Source organism: Bactrocera neohumeralis, chromosome 4 (assembly GCF_024586455.1).
Source record: "Bactrocera neohumeralis isolate Rockhampton chromosome 4, APGP_CSIRO_Bneo_wtdbg2-racon-allhic-juicebox.fasta_v2, whole genome shotgun sequence".
NCBI lineage: Eukaryota > Metazoa > Arthropoda > Insecta > Diptera > Tephritidae > Bactrocera > Bactrocera neohumeralis.
In genome coordinates, this window is record NC_065921.1 from 44,775,489 (window position 1) to 44,799,044 (window position 23,556).

At 38.5% G+C, this 23,556-nt stretch overlaps 3 protein-coding genes across 4 annotated transcripts in view; 2 read left to right on the plus strand and 1 right to left on the minus strand.

Annotated features, from left to right (window-relative positions):
• The window catches only part of LOC126754571 (craniofacial development protein 2-like), a 484,843-nt gene that overhangs the window by 82,677 nt on the left and 378,610 nt on the right, over positions 1-23,556 (plus strand). The window lies entirely within an intron of this gene.
• LOC126754593 (electron transfer flavoprotein beta subunit lysine methyltransferase) overlaps positions 1-23,556 on the plus strand; it is a 117,586-nt gene that overhangs the window by 72,737 nt on the left and 21,293 nt on the right. For both annotated transcript variants that reach the window (XM_050466701.1, XM_050466703.1), the window contains exon 2: positions 2,443-2,611. In XM_050466701.1, coding sequence (XP_050322658.1) covers positions 2,487-2,611 — 125 coding nt within the window. In that variant the 5' untranslated portion in view covers positions 2,443-2,486. The remainder of the gene's footprint in view (positions 1-2,442; positions 2,612-23,556) is intronic.
• On the minus strand, positions 16,841-19,339 carry LOC126754528 (trichohyalin). The gene is made up of 3 exons (XM_050466602.1): positions 18,778-19,339; positions 18,608-18,744; positions 16,841-18,124 (listed from the first exon to the last, which is right to left on the minus strand). Exons 1-3 carry the CDS (start codon positions 19,337-19,339, stop codon positions 16,841-16,843), a joined length of 1,983 nt encoding a protein of 660 aa, XP_050322559.1.

Consider the following 23,556-nt stretch of genomic DNA (forward strand, 5'->3'; position numbering starts at 1 on the left):
CACTCAGCTAGACGGCGTCTACAGCGTAACCGTTGCGAAACGAACGAAAATCGTCTTAGGGAAGAATTTAAAAGCCACAAGAAGTTTCTTAAGTCGGCAATTACCCGAAGCAAAAAATCATGTTTTGAAAAGCTATGCGAGGAAGCAAACATTGACCCTTGGGGTACTGCTTACAAAATCTGTATGTCCAGATTTAAAAACAAGCAGCAGCAACCTAAAGACGCCTCCTTTATGGGAAAAGTCGTCGGAACATTATTCCCGAAACATGACCGAATTTCATATGCCAAGCGACGAAACGAAGCTGCAGAGTCACCCCTGTTAGTCACGGAAGACGAACTACTGGCAATAGTAAAGAAAATCAAAAACACCAAAGCGCCCGGATTGGATGGCATACCAAACAGAGCTCTGAAGGAAGCCATAAGCTCAAAACCTCTAGTATTCGCTAAAATGTACAACGCTTGTATAAAGGAGAGGTATTTCCCGACTCTTGGAAAGTACAGCGTTTGGTTCTGCTCCCAAAACCAAAGAAACCACCTGAAGAACCTTCATCGTACCGACCTCTGTGTATGCTCGATACAATGGGTAAAGTGTACGAAAATATAATACGAAACCGCTTGGAGTTAGCAATCCAAAAAGCCGGCGTATTATCAGAGAGACAATACGGCTTTATAAGAAAGAGATCCACTATTGACGCACTACGGGAAGTCGTCGATACTGCGAAATGGGCAGTAAGTGGCAAAAAAGTACTGCGCGCTGATTACCCTGGATGTCAAGAATGCGTTCAACTCGGCAAAATGGGCAGACATAATCAAAGCCCTGGATGAAATACGGGCCCCTGAATACCTCATAAACATAATAATGAGCTATTTTAAAAACAGAAGGCTGATTTTTGATACGGACGAAGGCACCAAGGGTCAGTTTAGGCCCACTATTATGGAACCTTATGTATGACGGGGTGCTAAGAAGACAGCAACCAGCAGACGTTAAACTAGTAGCTTATGCGGATGATCTCATGGTCGTAGCAGTGGCCAAACATTTAGCCGACCTGAAAAATAAATGTAACGAGTGCTTAAATGGCCTACGCCAATGGTTCTCTTCTGTGAGTCTGAAACTGGCGGAGGAAAAAACAGAAGTTTTACTAATAAGCACTAGGAAGATAGAAGAACGAATAGAGCTCACCATAGGGGAATGCGAGATTACTTCGCAGCCGCAACTGAAGTATCTGGGAGTAATATTGGATTCCAAATTAAAATTTAAAGAACACCTGGAGTATTCTTCCGCGAAGGCAAACAAAATTTATAATGCCCTATCAAGAATGATGACCAATAGAGGCTGTGTGCGTTCCAGCCGGCGATTCTTAATAGCGAAGGCAATGAGTTCCGTAATACTTTATGCGGCACCAGTATGGATACAGGCAATGGATATAAAATCGTAAATAAAACAAATAAATAAACAAATAATTACAGTGCATAGGCTTTCTGCAATTCGGGTAATAAGTGCTTTCCGGACTATATCAACCGACGCTGCTGAAGTATTAGCCAGCATGCCGCCCATTGACATCCAGGGAGATGAACTCGAGCGTTTATATCAGCTTTCAACGCCTAAAACAGAATTGGCAAGGACAGAGGAGAGAAACAAGAGCACTAAAATGTGGCAGGAGCGGTGGAATTCCTCAACCAAAGGGCGCTGGACTCATCGACTTATACCGGACATCCACTCGTGGATAGAGAGACGACATGGGGATCTAGACTACAATCTGACCCAAATACTTAGTGGACATGGATGCTTTAGAAGCTACCTTTCCAGATTCCACAATGACATTAGTCCGAACTGTCCGACGTGTACAGAGTATATAGAAGACTCGGAACATGTACTATTTTATTGCCCTCGATTTTCGAATACAAGGGAAAAGCTAAAAACCACACTCGGTGGTAGTTTTACAGTCAATAATTTAACGACACTCATGTGTCAGTCGACTGATAAATGGAAAGCTGTCAGCGAAGCGTCAGCATCCATAATGACACAACTGAGACTTTTTGAACAAATTAGGCGTCCGTCAGTCCGCACGATAGATGAGACTTAAATGTCCTGTCCCTCCCACGAAGTAATACTTAATCGGTGGTCCCGTGGGAGAGTCTTGAGTTGGGAGTAGGTTAGGTTTAGCGGATTAAAGTTCCGCACTCCGGCTTTCGATGCTTCCCCCTACTATAAAAAAAAAAAAGTCAATATGTTCACAACTTACGTCGAATCGATTGTCACATGTGGACTGCCAAATTATATTTTCGTCGAAATTATTTTTACCACCTCTACAAATAAAAATAGTTCACCCAAATATACAATCAAGAGACTTTGCCCAAATGTACAACTATATATGTATATTTCGCTGTCTTCATAATTTTTTTTTGCTTTACGTTAATTCAATAGAAATTATTTTATTTACAGCTCGATTAATTGGAACACACACATTCTAACACATACAAACAAAAATGTTTTTGCGGCGTCTGATCTGCAGGCCTCCGGCTCCACCATCGTCTTCTTTGCCATCGTATTTGTGGGCGTCGCGACGTGTACGTCACGCTGGAAATCACGCGCCCTGTAGACGGTCAAGTGGGTGAGTAAGCGCGAATATTCTTTCTGCTAATTTTATGTTCACCTTGAAAATTTGCAGTCATGCCTGCTTAGGAGGAAATATATTTATGTTGTTATTTTACCTACACACTATACGTATGGTACTAAGTGCAATGGTAGGGACTTTCACTTTCATTACTTTCGTTACTCATGTGCTAATGATAAACGCTCTATTAAGTATTACTAAATGCCTTCTATGCACTCGAGCGGACTTTGGTGCTGCGAGTACAGATTTCAAGTGCAAAAAGTAAAAGAGATACAAATTGTGATGTGCCACATTTGTGGCACATTCTGGTTAAGAGAAAATAGGTCAAAGTACTTAGCAGATGTATTATTACCGCTATTTATAAATGTAGCGGTATTGGTTTACACACTCGAAAGAAAATGTGTCAATATAAGTTGGTATCTCTTTAAATTTGACTAGAAGTTTTGGTGAGGTTCTTTTCATTTATGAGATACTAAGGACATCTTAGTAATAGACCCCACATCTATCAAGTGTTACAGGGCCTCAGGACCGTCGATCCTTGTCGATCGTAGATGGAAATCATTATCGTTTGTGATTTTCTTTAGCTTTATAACCATCGTGTATTTCATTGAATCTCAATCACTTTGTGGCATAGCAACGACGTTGCACCCAATGGCTTCATTTTGATCCTTCAAATCAAGAACAAACTAGTTGGTCGTACAAGTTTCGGTGTTTCGGTAATAAAATTTTCCATTGTTACGTCCAAGATATGAATATCAAAACTCGTATCTGCCGTAATACTGCGCGATCGTTCCCAGCGATCCTATAGTCTTCACTTAAGATTAAAGGTTAAGGTTAAAGGATAGCTTCTTCTTCTTCTTAATTGGCGTAGACACCGCTTACGCGATTATAGCCGAGTTAAAACAGCGCGCCAGTCGTTTCTTCTTTTCGCCGTGGCCAACGCGCAAAGGGCCATAAATCTTTCGCAGCACTTTTCTCTCGAAAACTCGCAACGTCGACTCATCAGTTGTTGACATCGTCCAAGCATCTGCACCATATAGCAGGACGGGAATTATGAGTGACTTATAGTGGTTGGTTTTTGTTTGTCGAGAGAGGACTTTGCTTCTCAATTGCCTACTCAGTCCGTCAAGATAGACCAAATTATCAACGACTTCAAAGTTTTGACTGTCAACAGTGACGTGAGTGCCAAGTCGCGAGTGCGACGACTGTTTGTTTGATGCCAGGAGATATTTCTTCTTGCCCTCGTTCACTGCCAGACCCATTTGTTAGATTTTGTTTTGGATAGCTCCTATCGGTAAATATCGTTCAATTTTGTTATTCTACTACAAAAATATAATACAAATATGATAGTATATTTCTTGCATTCTAAATCGTGGGTTGTTATACGCTGAACAAAGTCCTTTAAGTTTATAAATACTATACGCTTTCGGAGATCTTATAAAACATATACATATGTACATTTTGGCAAAAGCTTGTTCAAAAATATGTATTTTTCTAAGCTGTTAGGACTGTCCTTAATTACTATGCCAAATATGAGCGCAATGATAATGCACCATCGTATGGAGCCACAATTGCTGTTTCGTGGAACCCCTTTTCAATATATCGAAGAGATAAAACAAAATTTGCTGAACGATCTAAAGGCCATCCCAAAAAGTGTTTCCGAGGACTGGAAAAATCTTTGGGAAAAGTTTATTACATCTGGTAGGGATAACTTTAAAGCCGATAAAATAAACATTGATAAATTATTAAATATTTTTTCTTTTATTTACAATTTCCAGCGACTTTTTTGTCACAATGTATGTACATATGTAAATCATCAGAGTGACAGGCTGAGTCAATTTAGAATTTCCGTTTGTTAGTCAATAGGTCTGTCTGTAGTTGAACTTGTCTCACAGATGTTGAGTTATCAATCTGCACAGTTGCTTTTCCCTCCAAGAAACTGCTTGCTTGTCGGAACCGCCAATATCGGACCATTTTAGCGTGTAGCTCCCTTAAAAACTGAGGATCCAAATCAAGTTTTTGTATGGAAAAATCTATCATTTGAAAAGATATCTTTAGGAAATTTGGAATAAATTATTGTTCAAGACAACGCTATAATCTCCAAACAAATTATTCAGATCGGATCACTATAGCATACAGCGGCCATTCTAATTTTACGTTTAAAACGCAGACCTTGTATGGAAAACTTTATCATTCAACAAGATATCTTCACGAAATTTGGCATGAATTAATGACAAAGGTAGCGTTTTATTTTCTGAAGAATTTTTTCAAATCGGACTACATTAAAATATAGCTGCCATGCAAACTGAACGATCAAAATCAAGTTAAAAGTAAAACGCAGTTTCCCAATTTTTATCGCAAGAACTGCTGCATCGTGTTGCAACTAATAACTGCTTAGATAACAGTTAGTACCAAGTTTTCCGACACCAAATTGTTTCACTTTAATTCATTTGGGTTTATTTTTAGTGGAAATCCTAACTATTATGACAGCAATCCACTTTAATGGACTCTCGTATGTTTACACATAACGTATACTTACATACATATGTATCGGGTGATTTTTTTGAGGTTAGGATTTTCATGCATTAGTATTTGACAGATCACGTGGGATTTCAGACATGGTGTCAAAGAGAAAGATGCTCAGTATGCTTTGACATTTCATCATGAATAGACTTACTAACGAGCAACGCTTGTTCCAAAATCAGAAATGTGTTTCGCGCTTTACGTCCGATTTATGGTCTACATAATCGACCAAGTGAGCAAACAATCCAACCTACGTAAATAAGCAAAATTGCCGCATTTGGGGTGAAGAGCAACCAGAAGCCGTTCAAGAACTGCCCATGCATCCCGAAAAATGCACTGTTTGGTGTGGTTTGTACGCTGGTGGAATCATTGGACCCTATTTTTTCAAAGATGCTGTTGGACGCAACGTTACGGTGAATGTTTCGATGCTAACAAACTTTTTGTTGCCAAAAATGGAAGAACTGAACTTGGTTGACATGTGGCGCTACATGCCACACAGCTCGGGATTCTATGGCCATTTTGAGGGAAAACTTCGGAGAACAATTCATCTCAAGAAATGGACCCGTAAGTTGGCCACCAATCATAAATCATGCGATTTAACGCCTTTAGACTATTTTTTGTGGGGCTACGTCAAGTCTAAAGTCTACAGAAATAAGCCAGCAACTATTCCAGCTTTGGAAGACAACATTTCCGAAGAAATTCGGGCTATTCCGGCCGAAATGCTCGAAAAAGTTGCCCAAAATTGGACTTTCCGAATGGACGCAGCCGCGGTCAACATTTAAATGAAATTATCTTCAAAAAGTAAATGTCATGAACCAATCTAACGTTTCAAATAAAGAACCGATGAGATTTTGCAAATTTTATGGGTTTCAAGCTTAAAAAATCACCCGATACATCAGCACTAATGGCAAAAGCCCCTGAAACTCTGCAATAAATGTAGGGTTTTTATGTACTCACTTTTGGTCCATTAAGATCACACACTACTCGCATGCTCGATGGGTTTAGTAGTGTTTTTCCACAAATACATTCACGTACCACGCTTACTAAAGTTGTCGATAACCCTGCGAATACATTGCGACTATATCAAATTTAGGTATATTTCCAATGTCATTGACTCACTCATACATATTTCATTCCGGTCTAGACAGCTCAAGTATGCAACATGTGAACGAATGTAGAAATTAATTAATGTCAAACAATTACAACGGATTCACCAGTTATTGGAGAATATCCAAGCATACTCATATGTGTGCGTGCTTATAAGCAAACCGCTAACCCATTTTGATAAGCCAGCAGCTAAGCTGGGGGCGCTGAACAAATTGGTGTGTAAATTTGCATCAGCCATTGCTACTACCGTATTAACTGTGTGTTATAAATAGAAGAAGAGAAAATCGAAAAAAATGTTCTGTGTTTGTAATATCAAAATAGAACTGTTATAATAAATCCATGCTCTTTAGCGCGCTACGCAATTATCCGATTTTACTGTGGAGATAAGCAAAATAAACGAATTTCACAGATTGCTTATGCAATTTATTTTGCGCATACGCCCTGGAGTCATCTGAACAGGTGCTTATAAAGTTATTTACTATGTGCATATACTATATATTATATATATGAAATTAGAATACAGTGCGCAATAACTGGAAGCATGAATATAAATAAATTTAGGTGGAAATTATTTTACGTATATAATGTATTGTTAATACTTATTAGAAATGCTGACCTGGTTGAGAAAATCTGTATAAGTACTGTAAGGGGCCAATTAAGGATTTTTATAAAATCGATAAAAAATTTTTGGCGTAAAGAGTACTTTAAGGTCCTTGTCGTCGCGGTTTTTAACCTGCGGATCACCTAACAAATAAAAAAGACAAATTCTTAATACAAATGTCATATTTAACAACAAAACGGGAAAAATTTATGAAATGGAGGCTGCTCAAAAATAAGTCGATTTTTTACTAATTTTTTAACTTTTTCGATTATTTCATTTTATAAAATTTCTTTTTTTTTAGTAGAGGGATATTTAAAGAATATTCATTACAAATTTTAGAAAAATCTTTTAAGGTTGGGTTACGTTATGAAGTCGATTCTAACAGGAATCTCACTTTGACAGCTTAAAACGCTTGCCCGTTCTGGGTAAGTGGTAAGGGTCTTAAAAAGCGCAAATTTATTGATATAGCTAATATCACTTTTGCCAAAGGTAATGCTGCTGAGATGGTGTAACCTCAGACTTGCAAAGGCTGGACAATAGAAAAGAAAGTGCCTAGATGTTTCCACCTCACCCTTCTCCATACAACTTTGGTAACTTGCGCCAGATAACACTTTTAGTCTATTGGACATTGTAATAACCACAACGATTGCAGCAAGATGAACTTTGCTAAGGGCAAGATCCTTTCAGGAAGGTTTTTGAATGTCGAAACTATTAAAATATAGGAACAAATTGGACTAGAATAGTCCCTAAATGAAAATATAAATATATATATTATGAAATAAATAATATAATTTAATTTTTTTCGGTCCATAATTACATGCTTAATCTCCTATGAGCATAGGCGCCCTCTTTTAAATGTATAATCTAAAGATTAACTCAATAAGCGACATTTTTTGTAAACTCAAATATGTGTTTATAAACCCTGAAAAAAAAAAGAATTGCAATGACTTTCTTTACTCCCGGCATAAATTCTCAAAGTTATTCGTTTTTTACGGCTCTAGGCTGACCGAACGCCTTGAGTGCTATACGATATTGTATAAATTTATTTAGATCAGCCTCCATCTTAGTCACATGTTATGACACATCTGTTATCTTTGATTTGCTTTAATATTTATTATTTATAGAGTGAATAATGCTACCCCACGTAACGTAATAGAAAACCTTTCTCACCTTACGCAAAGGTGCCGTCGTGAATAATGCGCCAACAATGATTCACTTAGATATGCAATGGAAAAGTGTAATCTCTGCTAAGATATTATGTATGTTTATCAAAAATTGGAAATTGGTGTGATAAGCATACTTAAATACATACCTACAAGTATGAATAAATAATTCATATTTTAATCAGAAAATACACCTGGCGATTTCACTTATGGTCACCGCTGGAAAAACCTATGACGTGAAAGTTATTGAATCATAAATGAAAACATAAATATATTATAACATGAAATGTGAATGTGAATGCGAATGTGAATATGAATGTGTGCGAGTTCCTTATAACGGGTGATCCTGGAAAGACTTACGCCTGAACAACGTTTACACATCTTTAAACTTTAATACGAAAATTCACGTTCTGTAAAGAATGTGTTTCGCGCGCTTCGCTCAATTTATGGTCAACATAATCGATCTACTGAGCGTACTATTGGCATCACCACCACCCACCCAGCATTAATTATTGGATAATATTCGACCGAATAGGACACGTCCAGCATGGACGTGAAGAAAATATAGTAGTCGTAGCTGAGAGTGTACACGAAAAGTGTGGAGAGTTGATTCGGCGTCGTTCGCAGCAACTCGAACTGACGTGTGGAACGACTTGGCGCATTTTGCGTCGAGATCTTAAATGAAAAGAGTACAAAATACCGTTTCGCTTTATGGGCTCTATGGGTTCCAAGAAGAACCGAGGTTTTCTAGCCAAATTTTGTTCAGCGATGAGGCCCATTTCTAGCTCAATGGGTATGCAAACAAGAAAAATTGCCGCATTTAGGACGAAGAGCAACCTCAAGAGATCCAAGAGCTGCTATTTTATCCAAAAAAACAACTATTTGGTGCGGCTTGCGGGTTGGTGGAATCATCGGTCCATATTACTTCGAAAATGATGCCAATGAGAACGAAACCGTCATCACCCCTTGATAATCGTCTATTGAATACCTGAAATTGAAGCTCGTGATCTCGGCGACATTTGTTTTCAACAAGACGGCGCCAGTTCCCACACATCGCTTCAATCAATGGATTGATTGAGAGTAAACTTCGGTTAGCCAATAATTTCACTAAGATCGTGTGATATCACACCGTTAGACTCTTTCCTGTGTGGAAATGTAAATGTATAATCTAAAGTGTATGCGGACAATCCCGCTTCGACTCACACCTTGGAGCGTGTCATTCGCCAGTTACCAGTCGAAATGCTCGAACGAGTCTTCGAAAATTAGACTCAACGAATGGACCATTTAAAACGTAGCCGCGGCCAACATTTGAAATTAAAAAAAAAATAAATGCCAAGAATGTCCTTTCCATATTAAACATTCGTCAGTAAATTTGAAGTTTCTCGGTTCTTTATTTAAAAAAGTAGGGAATCTTGAAGTTAAACACCCTTTACATACATATATCATTTAATTAATTACACTCCAAAGTTCACAAGAGAGGAAAATATACAGAACGAACATGATATACATAATTATATGAATAATACTCCATTATATTATTCGAAAGTATTTATTTATGATATATTTTATGTATCCATCATAATTTTTGACCATCTGACTGGTTCACACTATATAACTTAGCAACTTTCAGCCGTTGCCTAAACTTAATTACATGCTGAATTACTCAACAAAAAGTAATAGTGATGAACAAATAAAAAAAAACAAGTAAGGAGGGGCTAAATTCGGTTGCAACCGATCATTTTATACTCTAGCAACTTGCAGGGATCAAAGTCAGTTAAATACCTTAGGGCGAGTACAAGAGGATCGGAATCCAAGCAATTTTATAGATGTACACATATGTATATGTATATACACATCAAATATTGCCCAACATATTCGGCATAAGATTCTTTAGAAAAACGAAAATCATTATTAGGGTTTTCACAAATCTCATAAAGTTATAAGTTATAACGATTCGAAAACATACACATTTTCATTGCGATAATTCAAATATTGAACGATATTTTCAGTCAAAAGTCAACAATAGACACTGGAGTCCACATTTCCGGTATTTGGAGACTTGATCAGTTTTGGAGAGATTTGGGAAATTTTGTCCTAAAGTGCCATTCTTTAGAGGAATTATAAGTGCAAATTTGTATCCCTTTCTATTATTTACATCTTGTTTTTTACACTGGAAAGTAAAAGAATCAAAAGGAATCTAAAGCTGTGTTATATGGGAAGTAGGCGTAGTTGCGGTCCGATTTCGCCCGTTTTCACACTGTGACATAAGAATGTAAGAAGGATACCGCGTACCGAGATATGGGATTTCACCAAAAAGTGGGCGGTGCCACTCCCATCATCCCGTGGTTATCACGACTCCTATAAAGCGTTCTCATATCATCTCGGGTATAAAACTTTATATCTCTGTCGTATTTAGTTATTGATTAATTGCGCTTTTAATAGTTTTTAACACTACCGTTGTATTGGCAGTGAGCGGGGTATACCTTCCGATTTCAACCATTTTCACACTAGGAGTTCTCATAATATTCGCGCTTAGCTAATTTAGTTGTTATTCCTTTAGTAATTTTAGAGGGCGGGGCCACACCCACTTTTTTAAATTTTTTTTACCTAGAGGTGCCTTTTGCTCCTACGATCTCCTGTGCCTAAGTACAGTTTTATTTCTTAATTCGTTTAATGGCGTCCGGAAAGTAATAGGACTGAGGCGATTTAAAAAAATTTATTGAACCAATCGTTAAAATTCTTTAAAAACTTTCATAATAGGCTCCTTCTGCGTCGATGCAGTGCTACCAGCGCGATTTCCAAGCATTGAAGGCGTCACGGAAGACATTCTCCGGAATAGCCTTGAGAGCCGAAGTGCATTCTAGTTGGATCCCCTCTGTAGTAAGCCTGCTTGATCATATCAAACGTCTCTGTCGCAGATTTACCGAGTTTCAAACAGAATTTAATCGCATACGTCTGCTGCATTTCGGCTTGCACCACTCGAAGAAGCACGTCGGGCGAAAATGTTTGTCCTGACTCTCCAGGTGGTCGACCTGCTCGTTCGTTAGCTAGGAACGCCCTCTACCGAATCCAGTCGGTGTGTACACGCTCCGAAGTACAGATGCGGCTGAAGAAAATCAGTCCTATTATTTTCCGGACAAACCCTGCACTTATTGCACAGTATAGGTTTTCGTTTGATGGCGTCCAGTATGCGTGGCAGTAGTCCGATTACGCCCATCTACGAACTCGTAGTTTTTTTGTATGTACTAAGGAACGTTTTGGTATCGGTTGCCAGTTTTCCTTTTTTCGCTTTCCAAAATATTTCCGAACTGAAGACTTCGTGAATAATTTCCAAAAGCTTTCATGAAGCGCTTCACATTTATCACACTTTTGACATACTATACTTAAATGCGTTATAAATTTTTTGAAATTAAATTAAAGCATATTTTGGAGACTATACTATAAGTAAAAAATTTGTCCCGCCAATAAAGCGCTGAAACTGGTTTATCATTCACATAAAAAGTAGTCACATAACCTTTTCTGGATATGATTCGGTCTTCAGAAGTTCATCCGTTTAAAGAGCCGGCTTTTCGGACCGTACTGATGAAAACATTTAACACTTGCATGATTAATATTGACGTGGAAAAATAATAAATACCGATCAATGACCTTAACATTGATTCCAACTTTAGGTTTTATCAATATTTTTGTGGATGCAAAGAAGCCAAGGACGTCTATTCAGGAATTTCGCAATGTGACAATTTGATGATTTACTATATGTACCCTGAAATTTGACTCATCTTAAGTTTGAAGCAGAATATGCGAGTTTACCGAAGTACACTGAACCTAAATGACCAGCGCGTGTCTCTACTTTGACAGGTGGTTTGAAAGCTGTCAATATAACAGTTTCCATTCCTCTGAAAAAATACCCTTTATATGTAATAATGCATTTATACACAGAATTATATATTCTTATTTTTCTTATACACGATTATTATATTTTATGGTCATATTCATGCGAATTTTCGGTAGTGAAATTATGTGTCTGCACAATTGCCACAAACTAAAAATATATTAACCTCGGTAGCTTTCTACTTTGCCTTATCTTATCTTATCTCGAGCGTTTTGCGTCGATTTATACGCAATTTCCACGCGTTAAATCCATAGAAGTGCTGAGTAACTAATTTTTTTGCCAAATTTAGAGTGCTTGGTAACTGATAATTATTAAGTAGTTTCCCAAATTGACTTGTGGTAGGTCATGAATTGGTTCAACAGCGCAAATTTCAAAAAAAAAAAAAAGAAATAAATATCAACAAAAAGGTGTGAATAATCTGGTGGTTGCATAAAATGCTGATAAATGGCTGCGCTAGAAATAAAATCGCATGGTATTCAAATGCGTGTGCGTAGGTGTGTAGTGTAAGCGTGTGGTCTTTTCCAATGTATATACCATTTAAAAAATCTAGAAAAATGCTAATTTCAACAATCGGCTGCGTGAAAAGTGAAATGAACTTGGCAACAGCGTCAAGCAGTACTCGGCGCCTATGATTTGATTGTATCTGCATGTGTGGCTATGTGTATAAGCACAAACAAGCATTTGAATATCTGCGATCTGTGCTTGCGCAGATAACGGATGAGAGCAGCTGCTGCCCATAAACGTCACGCGGCTTCAAACCAAGCCGATAAAAACAATTACATATATTCACTCAGTCGCACTCGCCAACCTGTCGCGAGGCTGTTTACTCTCTATGTATAAATACATGCATAATCTATTTAAGTGTGAATTTTGATTAATATGTACTCAACTACAATACTGTTATGGCCTAAATACCTCTATTGCGGTACTTATGAAATTTCCATACAACTATCTGCGCAGCAACACACGCCTAGTAACTGGCGAAAAACTCTTGCCGTGGTGGGAGGCAGTTGAAGTGGCTATATGCATGCGTTATGCTAATAAATAACGGTCAACTGATCGCCAAACAATCACTCATACGCACTATGGAAGCGTTGTAATGGCGCCGTTCAGGTGTTTTTCAATTATCCGCATAATTTCCGTGCGTGGTTTTGTTTACATTCATCGCGTTGTTATTCTTGCAAAAATTTACATTTTAACATTTTTATTTTTTTTTTTGCAATTTTTTTTATTTCTATGCCGTTAACTAGATTTTATTTGCAATTCTTATGGAGTTTGTGATAAGCGCTCACTTGCAAAACAAGCGCTCCAGGGGCACCTGTATATAGATGTGTTTTGAAATAGTAATACCGCTATTCTGGTATATTTTACGGTAGGTCTCAATGCAAATTTTATCGCACAGTTGCACCGTTATCTGAATCGGCAGGTTAGTGTGAAAGTGGATTTTGAGCACTTTTCATTTTTCGGTTTTTAATTTTAAGGTACATATATTTAAAAGTCATACCATTGCTGTTTAATAAATCAGCATATTTCGCGTCTTCGTAAATAATTCTATACTCTCACAACATATGGATACAGAGTTTTGATCTCCTACTCTTTGTAAAACCAAAAACTAATCGAGATAAATGTAGAGTTATACATATACATATATGTATATATGTATATAGTATGTATACTTTTTAGTGATCACGAGACGGGTTGAATTCCGGCAGCTTGAGCAAAAATCTAGATATTCTAAAAATCCAATGTCACAGTGTGAATATAGGCTGGGCTGGAACGAGAGTAGAATTTTGGGTACTTTATTATTTTGTAATTGATTTAAGAAATGTTTAACTTTAAACTAAAATTTTATTTTTTATACATATTTCAACATTTAATTTACAGCATAAAATCAATACGGTGTTTGCTCATTTTACTAAATCTTTCCATTATTTATTCTGGTTCCACAGCAATTTCATAGTTTATGTTGAGGGGTGCTAAACCATTCAATCTTTTCTGGAGCATCGTTGTTCTGAGTCAAGTCTTGATTCGGCACAAAGAAGAAAAAGATCGTTCAGCGCTAACATTTTGGCTGGCAAAGTGCAGAGTACCTGAAGGAGAATATGAGTCGACGGATATATGTATATCCTTATCGCAAGTGCTGAGGCTTTCTAAGGCCAAAAGCACTTGTGTTCTCGTAGTCATTTTTATTTTCTATAGTTGATGAAAAAGCGTTACTTCTGCTTTGAGCTTCATTTTTTGCAGTGCTTTGTTTCCGGGCAGGATTTTCGCAAAACGTCTAATTAGGCATTCAATGAGTATAGTTAAATCCTTTTCTTCCAAATTTAGGTTAAATTTTGGTAAGAGTTGACTCAAATTGAAACTTTCAATAACTTCATCGTTTTTAAAACTGGCATGACCGTGTCAATGAGTGGAATGTATGCAGAAACCCTGTAAATGTCTTCACAGCTTTGAGATGGGTGATTGTTTCGATGACTCTGACAACCACATGTTCCGGGGTTTTCTACTTCAACATCTAATTTTTCAACCATCTGTGTAGCATTTGAAAAATTTTCATTAAAGCGATGATCAGCATACATTCTTCGCGTGTTCAGTGTTGCAAGCAATGTTGTTATGACGTGCTTACGACCTTACGAAATCATGGTCGATTGATTCGTTCTGCAGAATCACACTAAGTGGCTGCGTCAATGACACTGAGACAGAAATTTCCAATAATAAATTCGAAGTTGCACAATACTGTGACTAAATTCGACGCTTTTACTGCAGTCGTTCCATTCTTCCATTCGCTTATTTTTGTCAGTAATTGAACGATTTCTGGAAGGGTAATGATGTGATTTGATGAACGGCATCATGTCCATGTATCCACCTTGTCTCACAAAGCTGCACAATTTTTCTGCCCAAGAATTGAGCTAAAAAAGCCTTACGTTTCAGTCTTGAAACTTGGAAAAATGTCGTAACTTCTCTGAATATTTCAGATATTTTTTTAATCAAAGCAAGTGTGAAGCTTCTTTTTGCATTTCCTTTACGGTTCCGCGATCTTCCAACATAACAATACAACCATCAGTATATACTTCTACACTTATACTACTGTGATCAAATTGAAAGGTGAATTTTTAATTTATACTTCGGGTGTTTTTCGAATCTAATTTTTTTTTCTGTAAGTTAGTCGAACTGTTAGCGACATTTATGCTAAATTTCAATTTAGTATTTGAGATACGCGTCGTTTTGTAAGGCTCTAAAAGAAAATTCTTCGATTTTTACTATATCTGAATTTATTTAACAAAGAAGTGCGATAATGCGCCATCTCATACGGCATTGGTTATTTGTGATCATTTCGCCACATTTTCAACTATTATGGTGCGTACACCGCATTCGCCTAATTTATCCTCGTGTAACTTCTAGCTATTCAGCAAATTCACATGACCACTCCGAGGACTCAATTGAGGATATGAAAGCTCAATCGAAGGTGGCTCTGAGGATTTTTCCAAGGAGAATTCTTCCAAGTGCTATGATGACTGGAAAATTCGTTGGCATAAGTGTTTTGCAGTGGGAGGCGATTACTTTGAAGGAGATGAAATGGCCAAATTCACCTTTCAATTTGATCACAGTAGTATTTCCTTATAAATGTTTATGCATATGTACATATGTGTATTCTTTCACTTTACAGTAGATAAATTAAGAATCAATCAAGATATCGGAATAAAACTTTTCGAAAATAGCGCTTTTAAGCTATATCATATCATTCATGCTACAGAATTTTCCTGTAAAAGTCGGGTACTCTGTAAGATACGGTAATAAAAATCAAATAGAAAATAAAGTCAAAATTGCGTAAAAATTGATCAAAACCTCACCTTATACCTTGTGTCATATACATACTTGTATGTCTCTTAATCTGTTATATAACCATCTTTTATTTATGTGTCTTTTAACTATGTGTTCTGGTACCAAAAATGGATAAAATCCGGTCAGTACTTCCCCCAAATACTGGGCACAGTCATTTCTGACTTCCCAGTTGACTTAACTTAAGATCATATGTATTCTAAACGTAATTCTGTTCTTAAACATAATTTGCACACGTACTTTTCCACCTAAGAAGCTGTTGTCGAAACCGTCGATATCGGATCTGTATACGACTGTTGTATGCCGAAAGTCATATAAGACATTTCTATCACCTACTTAAATGCGTTGGATGATTCTCCAATAGGTCATGCAGTTTCAGATTCAAGCTAACGAATAGCAAACCAGTAAAGTCCCTATTTCACATATTACCAAACTGTCCATCATACTGTTGAATAAAATAATAATATTCATTTCTTTAATTTCAAACAAATAACCTTTTTTTTCTCTACCAAAGCAATTGCTGAAAGCATACAATCATTTTCAATGAAGATGGATCCACAAAACTAGCATTTAGAAATTACCATCAACCTATCACTTACCGAAGTTTTTTCATAATGACCCTTGTCGTTTACTCGAGGGTTTTCTTTTTTTCAAATTATAAAATCACTATAGCTGTCCTAATCTTGAAGAGCATCGAGTTGAAGAAGTTTATAGTATAAATAAAATAAACTGGCATAATCAAGTATAACTCAACAATAGTAATCATTTACACCACTTTAGTAAGGCATCCATATGATCTTTGTGGTTGTGGGAGGACCTCGAGGCTAAATAAAGTCGCCAAAACTCTTATTCCTTCTACGACAATATTTTACAGTTTCTCAAATAGTGTATTCCATGGAACTGTTTTTTTATTGTTTTTCAATAGTTGCTTCTTAAATTACAAAATACAAAGTAAAAATTACAACTTACAATACCTACAGGAGAGAACTGAATGTAAATTTTATATCATTCTTATAAAATGCTAAACTAAACTTCATGAAAATGAAAAAATATCAACTGTATTCAAGTATGAAGAAGTTTAAGTAACACTTTTCAAGTGCTCAATAGCAATCTTTCTGCAACGGCGACTGTTTCTGATTGGCTAAACGTAAGTGCTCCAAGGCGATTTCGTGCGCTCGAAAATGCTCACGTGTCGCCTTCTCCAAAGCAGCCAAAGCGGCATCATTGCCGTAGACAATTTTCATATTGTCGGCGTTCGGCACGAGCGGTGCAATCGGAAGTATGGGTGCTGCTGGCGCTAGTGATGCAAGGGGTCCACTGGGAGCAACAGGAGCAATCGGAACAGACGGTGCAATTGGTTTCTGACCGAAAGTTGCAGCGATTGGCTGTTCGATCTTTTGTGCCTGATGCAAGGCGGCTAGTGCGGAGGCCAGAGACGCCGCATCAGCTGTTGCTAGTGTATCCTTACCACCCTGTTGATTGGTTATATAATGTAGGAAGTAGGGATTATCCAATTTGAGATAACCCTCATTGGCGTCGCGCAAATAGTAAACGCCGGGATTGGCGTAAACTTGCTGTTGTTGCGCGGGTTCCTGTGCACCGATATAGTAGGCAGTAGTCGCTATGGGCGTGCCGATCTGTTTGACATTACCGCCCGGTACGGCGTAACGTAATAAATATGGATTGCCTGCATATTTTTCCGTTTCGCGTATGTCGTAGGTAGCAGCCGGATCGAACTGATATTGTGACTGTATTAATGACTCAAGTGTATCTTTTGCGGGTGCCGCGATCGGTAATTGTGGTTTTTCAGCGTAATGCACAGCTTCCTTATTTTCATTTGACTGATCCAAACGTTCCTGCTCTTGACGACGTTGCTCCTCTTGTTGCAAGCGCAGCAGCTCTTCAGCTTGTAAGCGTTGTTCTTCTCTTAAGCGCTCAGTTTCGGCTAAAAGTTCAGCTTCACGCTGCTTCGCTTCCTCTGCGCGTAAATGCGCTTCTTCATCAGCGAATTGCTCCTCCGCTAGTTTATCAGTTGACGCGTCATACAATAAGGGTTTTACTTCAGTTTCAGTTTGGACCTTTTCAGTTTTTGATGTCAGACTCGCCTTCAAATTTGCTTCCTTCACCAGCTTGAGATGCTCTTCACGTGCGCGCTGCACCTCAGCCGTTTCTTGCACGCCGGCATACACTTGCGGCTGACTCTGATAATTATCTATTTGCAGGGATGATTTTGCAGTGGCTAACTTTTCGTTATTGGCTGCTGGCGCGCTTTGCTGTAGTGTCTGCGTGAACACAGGCTGTTGTGCTGCCAGTTTAGGTGCGTTTTCACTAGTTAAAGGCGCAACGAATACTTTGTTTAACGTTTCTTCGAATTCGCGCAAGTGCTCTTCGCGTGCACGTTTCACTTCAGGCGTGTCCTGCACAGGTGTAAGCGTTTGTTCTTGCTTTTGCTCGCTGGTCGGCGCGGATCCGCTCAACGTACCGCTTTTAAACGCATCGGACAATTGTTTTTGCTGCTCTAAGTAAATGTTGCCCGATTGTATGAGATTCTGAGTTTCCGACGTCGTTTGTGTGAGTTTTTGTACACCACTTTGACTTTGCAGCTGCTTGTCTTCATATTTCTTGCCTTCCTTCTCCTCCTTCTCTGTGCGCAATTTCGCCTCATTCCATAAGCGCAAATGCTCTGCCTTGGCGCGCTGCACTTCTGGCGTCTCCTGCAAGTAACTCAAATTCTCAACTATTGTCACTCCCTGTGCCGGCTGCTGTACACCTGCTGTATATTCAAGGTGCGCCACTTTCGATGATTTTACGTCGTTGCTGTCGCTTTCCTTTCCAGCTGACGCCTGTAAAGCTTGCACGCGCTGCACTTGCTCCTGATAGATGCGCAAGTGCTCTTCACGCGCCTTCTTCTGCTCGGCTGTTTCACTTAAGAATACAGCCTGTGTTGGCGCATTTTGGAATAACTTTTCACCTGCGTCTGGTGAATAAATTTTTGACTTCACCGCTTGTTCACCAGCGCTAATTTGCTGCGCTTTGCCTTGCTCTTCCTGTTGCAGAGCTAGCATGGCTTTGCGTCTTGACTCATTCCAGAAGCGTAAATGCTCCTCGCGCAGCTGCTTGATTATTGAAGTTTCTTGACTGTAGTCACTTTTCGGCGCTATTAGTACAGCCTCGAATGCGTTGATTTTCGCTAGCATATCTGCAGTGGGCTCTTTACCCGCGACTTTTAGGTGATCCAGTTCCTGTCTATATTGATCGTACACATGTACGGCCCATAACCGAAAATGTTCATCGCGCTTTTTTATAAGCTCGGTCTCATCCTTCAGTGTACCTTTGGCGAGTTGATTTAAATATTCTTCATAAGTAATTCGCCTGCTTTCAATCGGCTCTGGATATCTGTAACCAAATAGTTCCGTGGGGGCCCGTTGATTGATATAGCGCGTATAGTCCGGTGTTAATGCATTCACTGCAGCGAATTCACCACGCGCTGGACTGTAAGCTAGTAACTCCGCACGATATGGATAACCGGCGACTGCGGCCGCATAAACGCCACTACTAGCCGCCAACAAGCTGAGCACCGAAACCACAAATAACCGCATCGCTGTTGCTTCTCTATATTATGGAAGCACCTATCGGCTCCTGCTATCCTTCAGTATATATTGTAGGTATCGCACAACTGCTACGTTCGCAAAGTAAATCCACACGGAGTTGCCGGAAGTAGCCTAGTACGTCGCCTGCCGCTCGAAACAAAACTGATGTCTCACACTGTCCACTCCTGCCTATTTATACGAATTGCGCACAGCGTCCGTTCGGCCCTTTTCAATGCGAACAACTGTACTTAGGGTATTCTTAATGGATTCTTGAAACAGCAAAACAAAACATAAAATAGTTTACTAAATTAAACTTGGTCCGGCTGATGCGCCGAAATACGATACCGCCTGTGGTGTCCGCTACTATTGTGGTTATGCTCGCAAAACCAGAAACCAGAAATGCCGTTGTCAGCTCTAGCATGTCCTTGAGTTGCTTTTTATACGCTTCATCTTACCATTACTCTTCCAACTGCTTATCAGTGTGTTATTTTTAGCTGTGGCCAACAAATGATCGGGCAGGATCGATTCGCACGTTGCCTTGCGCTTTGCAACGGTTGCTGGTAATAAATTTCGCATTGCCCCAGGTCAACGATATCAAGTTTACACTTGACACTTTCGGTTTGCCCTCTCCATAGGGATCGTTGCTACGCTTCACCATATTACGATATACATATATGTAAGTGTATACATATATATGTACATAAGTATATCCATATACATATCTACATACATACTATACTTTTGGCTCTTTTCCCTTCGCCTTGTGGCAGCTGCACGTAATTGGCTTGATTGCAGTTTAAACTGTAAATATCATTAAATTTCCGCTAACCCAATTCCTTCCCTTATTACCTCCAGCTCATTTATAAATACTATCTTTTGTTTTATTTCGTCGTACAGTTAAACGTTGTCATCCTGTGTAGTAATTCAATGCGCCGCGTATATCGTAGTTTTAATGCCGCATTGGTCCGAAAAAACGGTGGGCAATTTATTGATTTTTTTATGACCTCAAGGCTGATCTCGACACTTTAGATTGATCGTCTTCAAAACAACTATGTACTGTTCTGTACCTTTTATATATGTATATTTATTATGGTCAGTTTATTTCAAATGAAAAGCATTTTTTTCTTGTTTTTTTTTTAGCTCCTTTGAACTTCAGTCACAGTTGAGTTCAAAATATTAGCATAACTAGCCATGCATAGCGAATTTACTAAAGATATTGTAATCATTATTGTGAACACCTTCTTGAACAGAAATTATGATAAAACCTTATGTCGTTTATTGCTGAAATACGAGGGATGCTATATATATTTCTGGCCTAATAATGAAAATAGGAATATTTATCAAGTTAAATGGTTTTATTGTTTTTTAAAATATTCTCCATCAAGATTTATACACTTTTGCATGCGCTCAAACCAATTTTCGAAGCACTTCTTCCACTCCGATTGAGACACCTCCAAAACATGGTTTTTGACTACTTCAACAGCATCTTCTGGCGACGAAAATCGTAGACCATGCATTATTTTCTTGACGTGTGGGAATAAAAAGAAGTCATTGGGTGCCAAGTCAGGGCTGTACGGCGGATGACCCATCAAATCGACGTTTTGGCCGGTCAAAAAGGCGCTGGTTTGAGCCGATGTGTGAGAGCTCGCATTGTCATGATGCACAATGATTCGTCTTCTCTTGTTCGTTTTTCGAATTTCTCCGAAGACTACAGGCAAACAAATGGTGGTGTACCACTCAGAATTGACCGCCCTACGTTGCTCAAGCAGAACAGTCGCCACATGACCAGTTTTGCCGAAGAAACAGGCGACCATTTGCTTCGAAGTGCTTCTTCCACGAACAACTTTCGTTGGATTTGGCTCGTCTTGGAAGACCCACACGTTCGATTGCTGTTTTGTTTCGGGCTCATACGCATAAATCCATGATTCTTCACCTGTGACGATCTTATAAACGTCTTTTGAAGCACCGCGATCATATTTTTTCAGCATTTCCTTACACCAATCCACACGAGCCTTTTTTTGAGCGATTGTCAAATTGTGCGGGATCCAACGAGTACAAACCTTTTTTATGGCCAGGTGTTCATGCAATATCGAATGTATGCTGGTGGGAGAAATGCATAGGCATGCCTCTATCTGAAGGTATGTTACATGACGGTCTTGCATTATCAGTTCACCTACGGCATCACTGTTTTCTGGCACAACGGCTGTTTTTGGACGACCTTCACGGAATTCATCTTTGAGCGAGCGTCGGCCACGATTGAATTCATTGTACCAGTTTTTCACAGTGCTATAGGATAGTGCTTCATAGCCATACAAAGATTTTAGTTCATCGATGCACTCTTGTCGTGATAATCCACGTCGAAAGTTGTGAAAAATGATCGCACGAAAATGTTCACGAGTTAATTCCATTTTTTGGCCGAAATGAATTTTTTAATTCCCTGTAAATAAAACAATTCACGATTAAATGACAAAACGTTCTGTGTGATGTTATGCTAAAAAATTTCAAACTTTCCAATGGAAATGTCAGATAGCACCTGGCAAGACTTAGTGTTGCCTAGGCCAGAAATATATACAGCAGCCTCCGTACAATGACCCATTAGTTTCTTTTTATACCATGTTTTCAGAATACTTTTAATTCGATAAATTAACTTAAATCGCGTAATTTTCTCTGCTTTCAGGTAAAGGATACATCATTTTAAACTTTCAAAGCTAAAAGATTTAGTTTCATGAACTTACTTACTAGACTTTCTTTAGTCTAAAAATGAGCGAAGTTTCGAACACGTCTTTTGAAAATTAGCCTTAAAAGCATCAAGAACCAGTTGCGGCCAACAGGTTGTAACGGCAAGAGTTGTGTTTAGAAAATTTTGTATTAAATTATATTTTCTTGGCACAGAACAGAGTGTTTAGGCAATCAGAATAGCTCTTGTCGAAAGTCGGAATACTTCTTTATAAAGGTTATCTCATAGTTAGGAGTGGTGCGTAGTTTCATGATTGTAGTGCTTTTGATCTCCGAAAGATAGATAATTTTAATTCCAACCCTTTGAATATTGAATGCAGAACAGATCTCAGGGTTCTTACAGTTTAATTCAATATATTAGGATTAAAAAAAATATACTTATATACATAGTATTTCATTTTCGAAGTAAAACTTGATATTATCGACGACGATAACGACTGACGAATTTGATTCGACGTTTTTTGATGTCAGAAATATATTCGAAATTGATTTGAACATACTTCACTGTTTACCAAAAACGGGGTCCACCAAAATAGGCACAAACTTTTTCTGTAAGCAACTGGTAACGAAGTCAGCTATTAAGCTAAAGGAATCCTCCCTAGTAGTCGTCTCCAATATGGGCAAACTAAGATTCTAAGATTAAATTCAATTCCCAACATTGCCTTTCCTTACAGAGAGCACTACTCTGCTCTGGATAGGGTTAGGTGGACAGGGACATAGGTATTACGGATCTGTCCAAACTAGTTAATTGAATGTGGTGTGTTTTCAAGAAAATTAATTACCAGAATCACCTTCCGACTACCAGATCACTACATTGCCTTCCAAGCGGAGATCACAGCAATTAAAAAAAGATCAGATGTTATCATCGTTCATACCTCTACACCATAAAGAAGGACGGGAATAATGAGTGACTTATAGAGTTTGGTTTTTGTTCGTCGAGAGAGAACTTTACTTCCCAAATGCCTACTCAGTCTGAAGTAGCACCTATTATTAAGAGTTATTGTGCGTTTGATTTCGAAGCTGACATTTTTGACTGTTTATTTGATGACAAGAGATATTTTGTCTTGCCCTCGTTCACTACCAGACCCATTTGCTTCGCTTCCTTATTTGGCCTGGAGAAAGCAGAACAGCTGTACACTCATATAGAAGATTGTATCTTCTATATTCAGCTCAGCAGCTCGAATTATTTTCTCCAAAAGTAGATTGAAGAAGTTGCAGGATAGGGAGTTGGTATCGAAAGGCTTGAAGAGATCCTTCCCGATCCTGACGGAGCTTTTGGTATTGATCAACGTCAGTTTACACAGCCGTATTAGTTTTGCTTTGATTCTTTCATGCGAAGATGTTTCTTTACGTGATGGGTCCCAAACCCAGCGCCCAATCCTTGCAAGGAATGTTTCGCCTTCTCTCTTTGGCTCGCCTTTAAACGGATGTTTTTTGACTACCTAAAGGATACTTGGTTTCAAACCGAAAGTCATTGAGCCATATGTAAA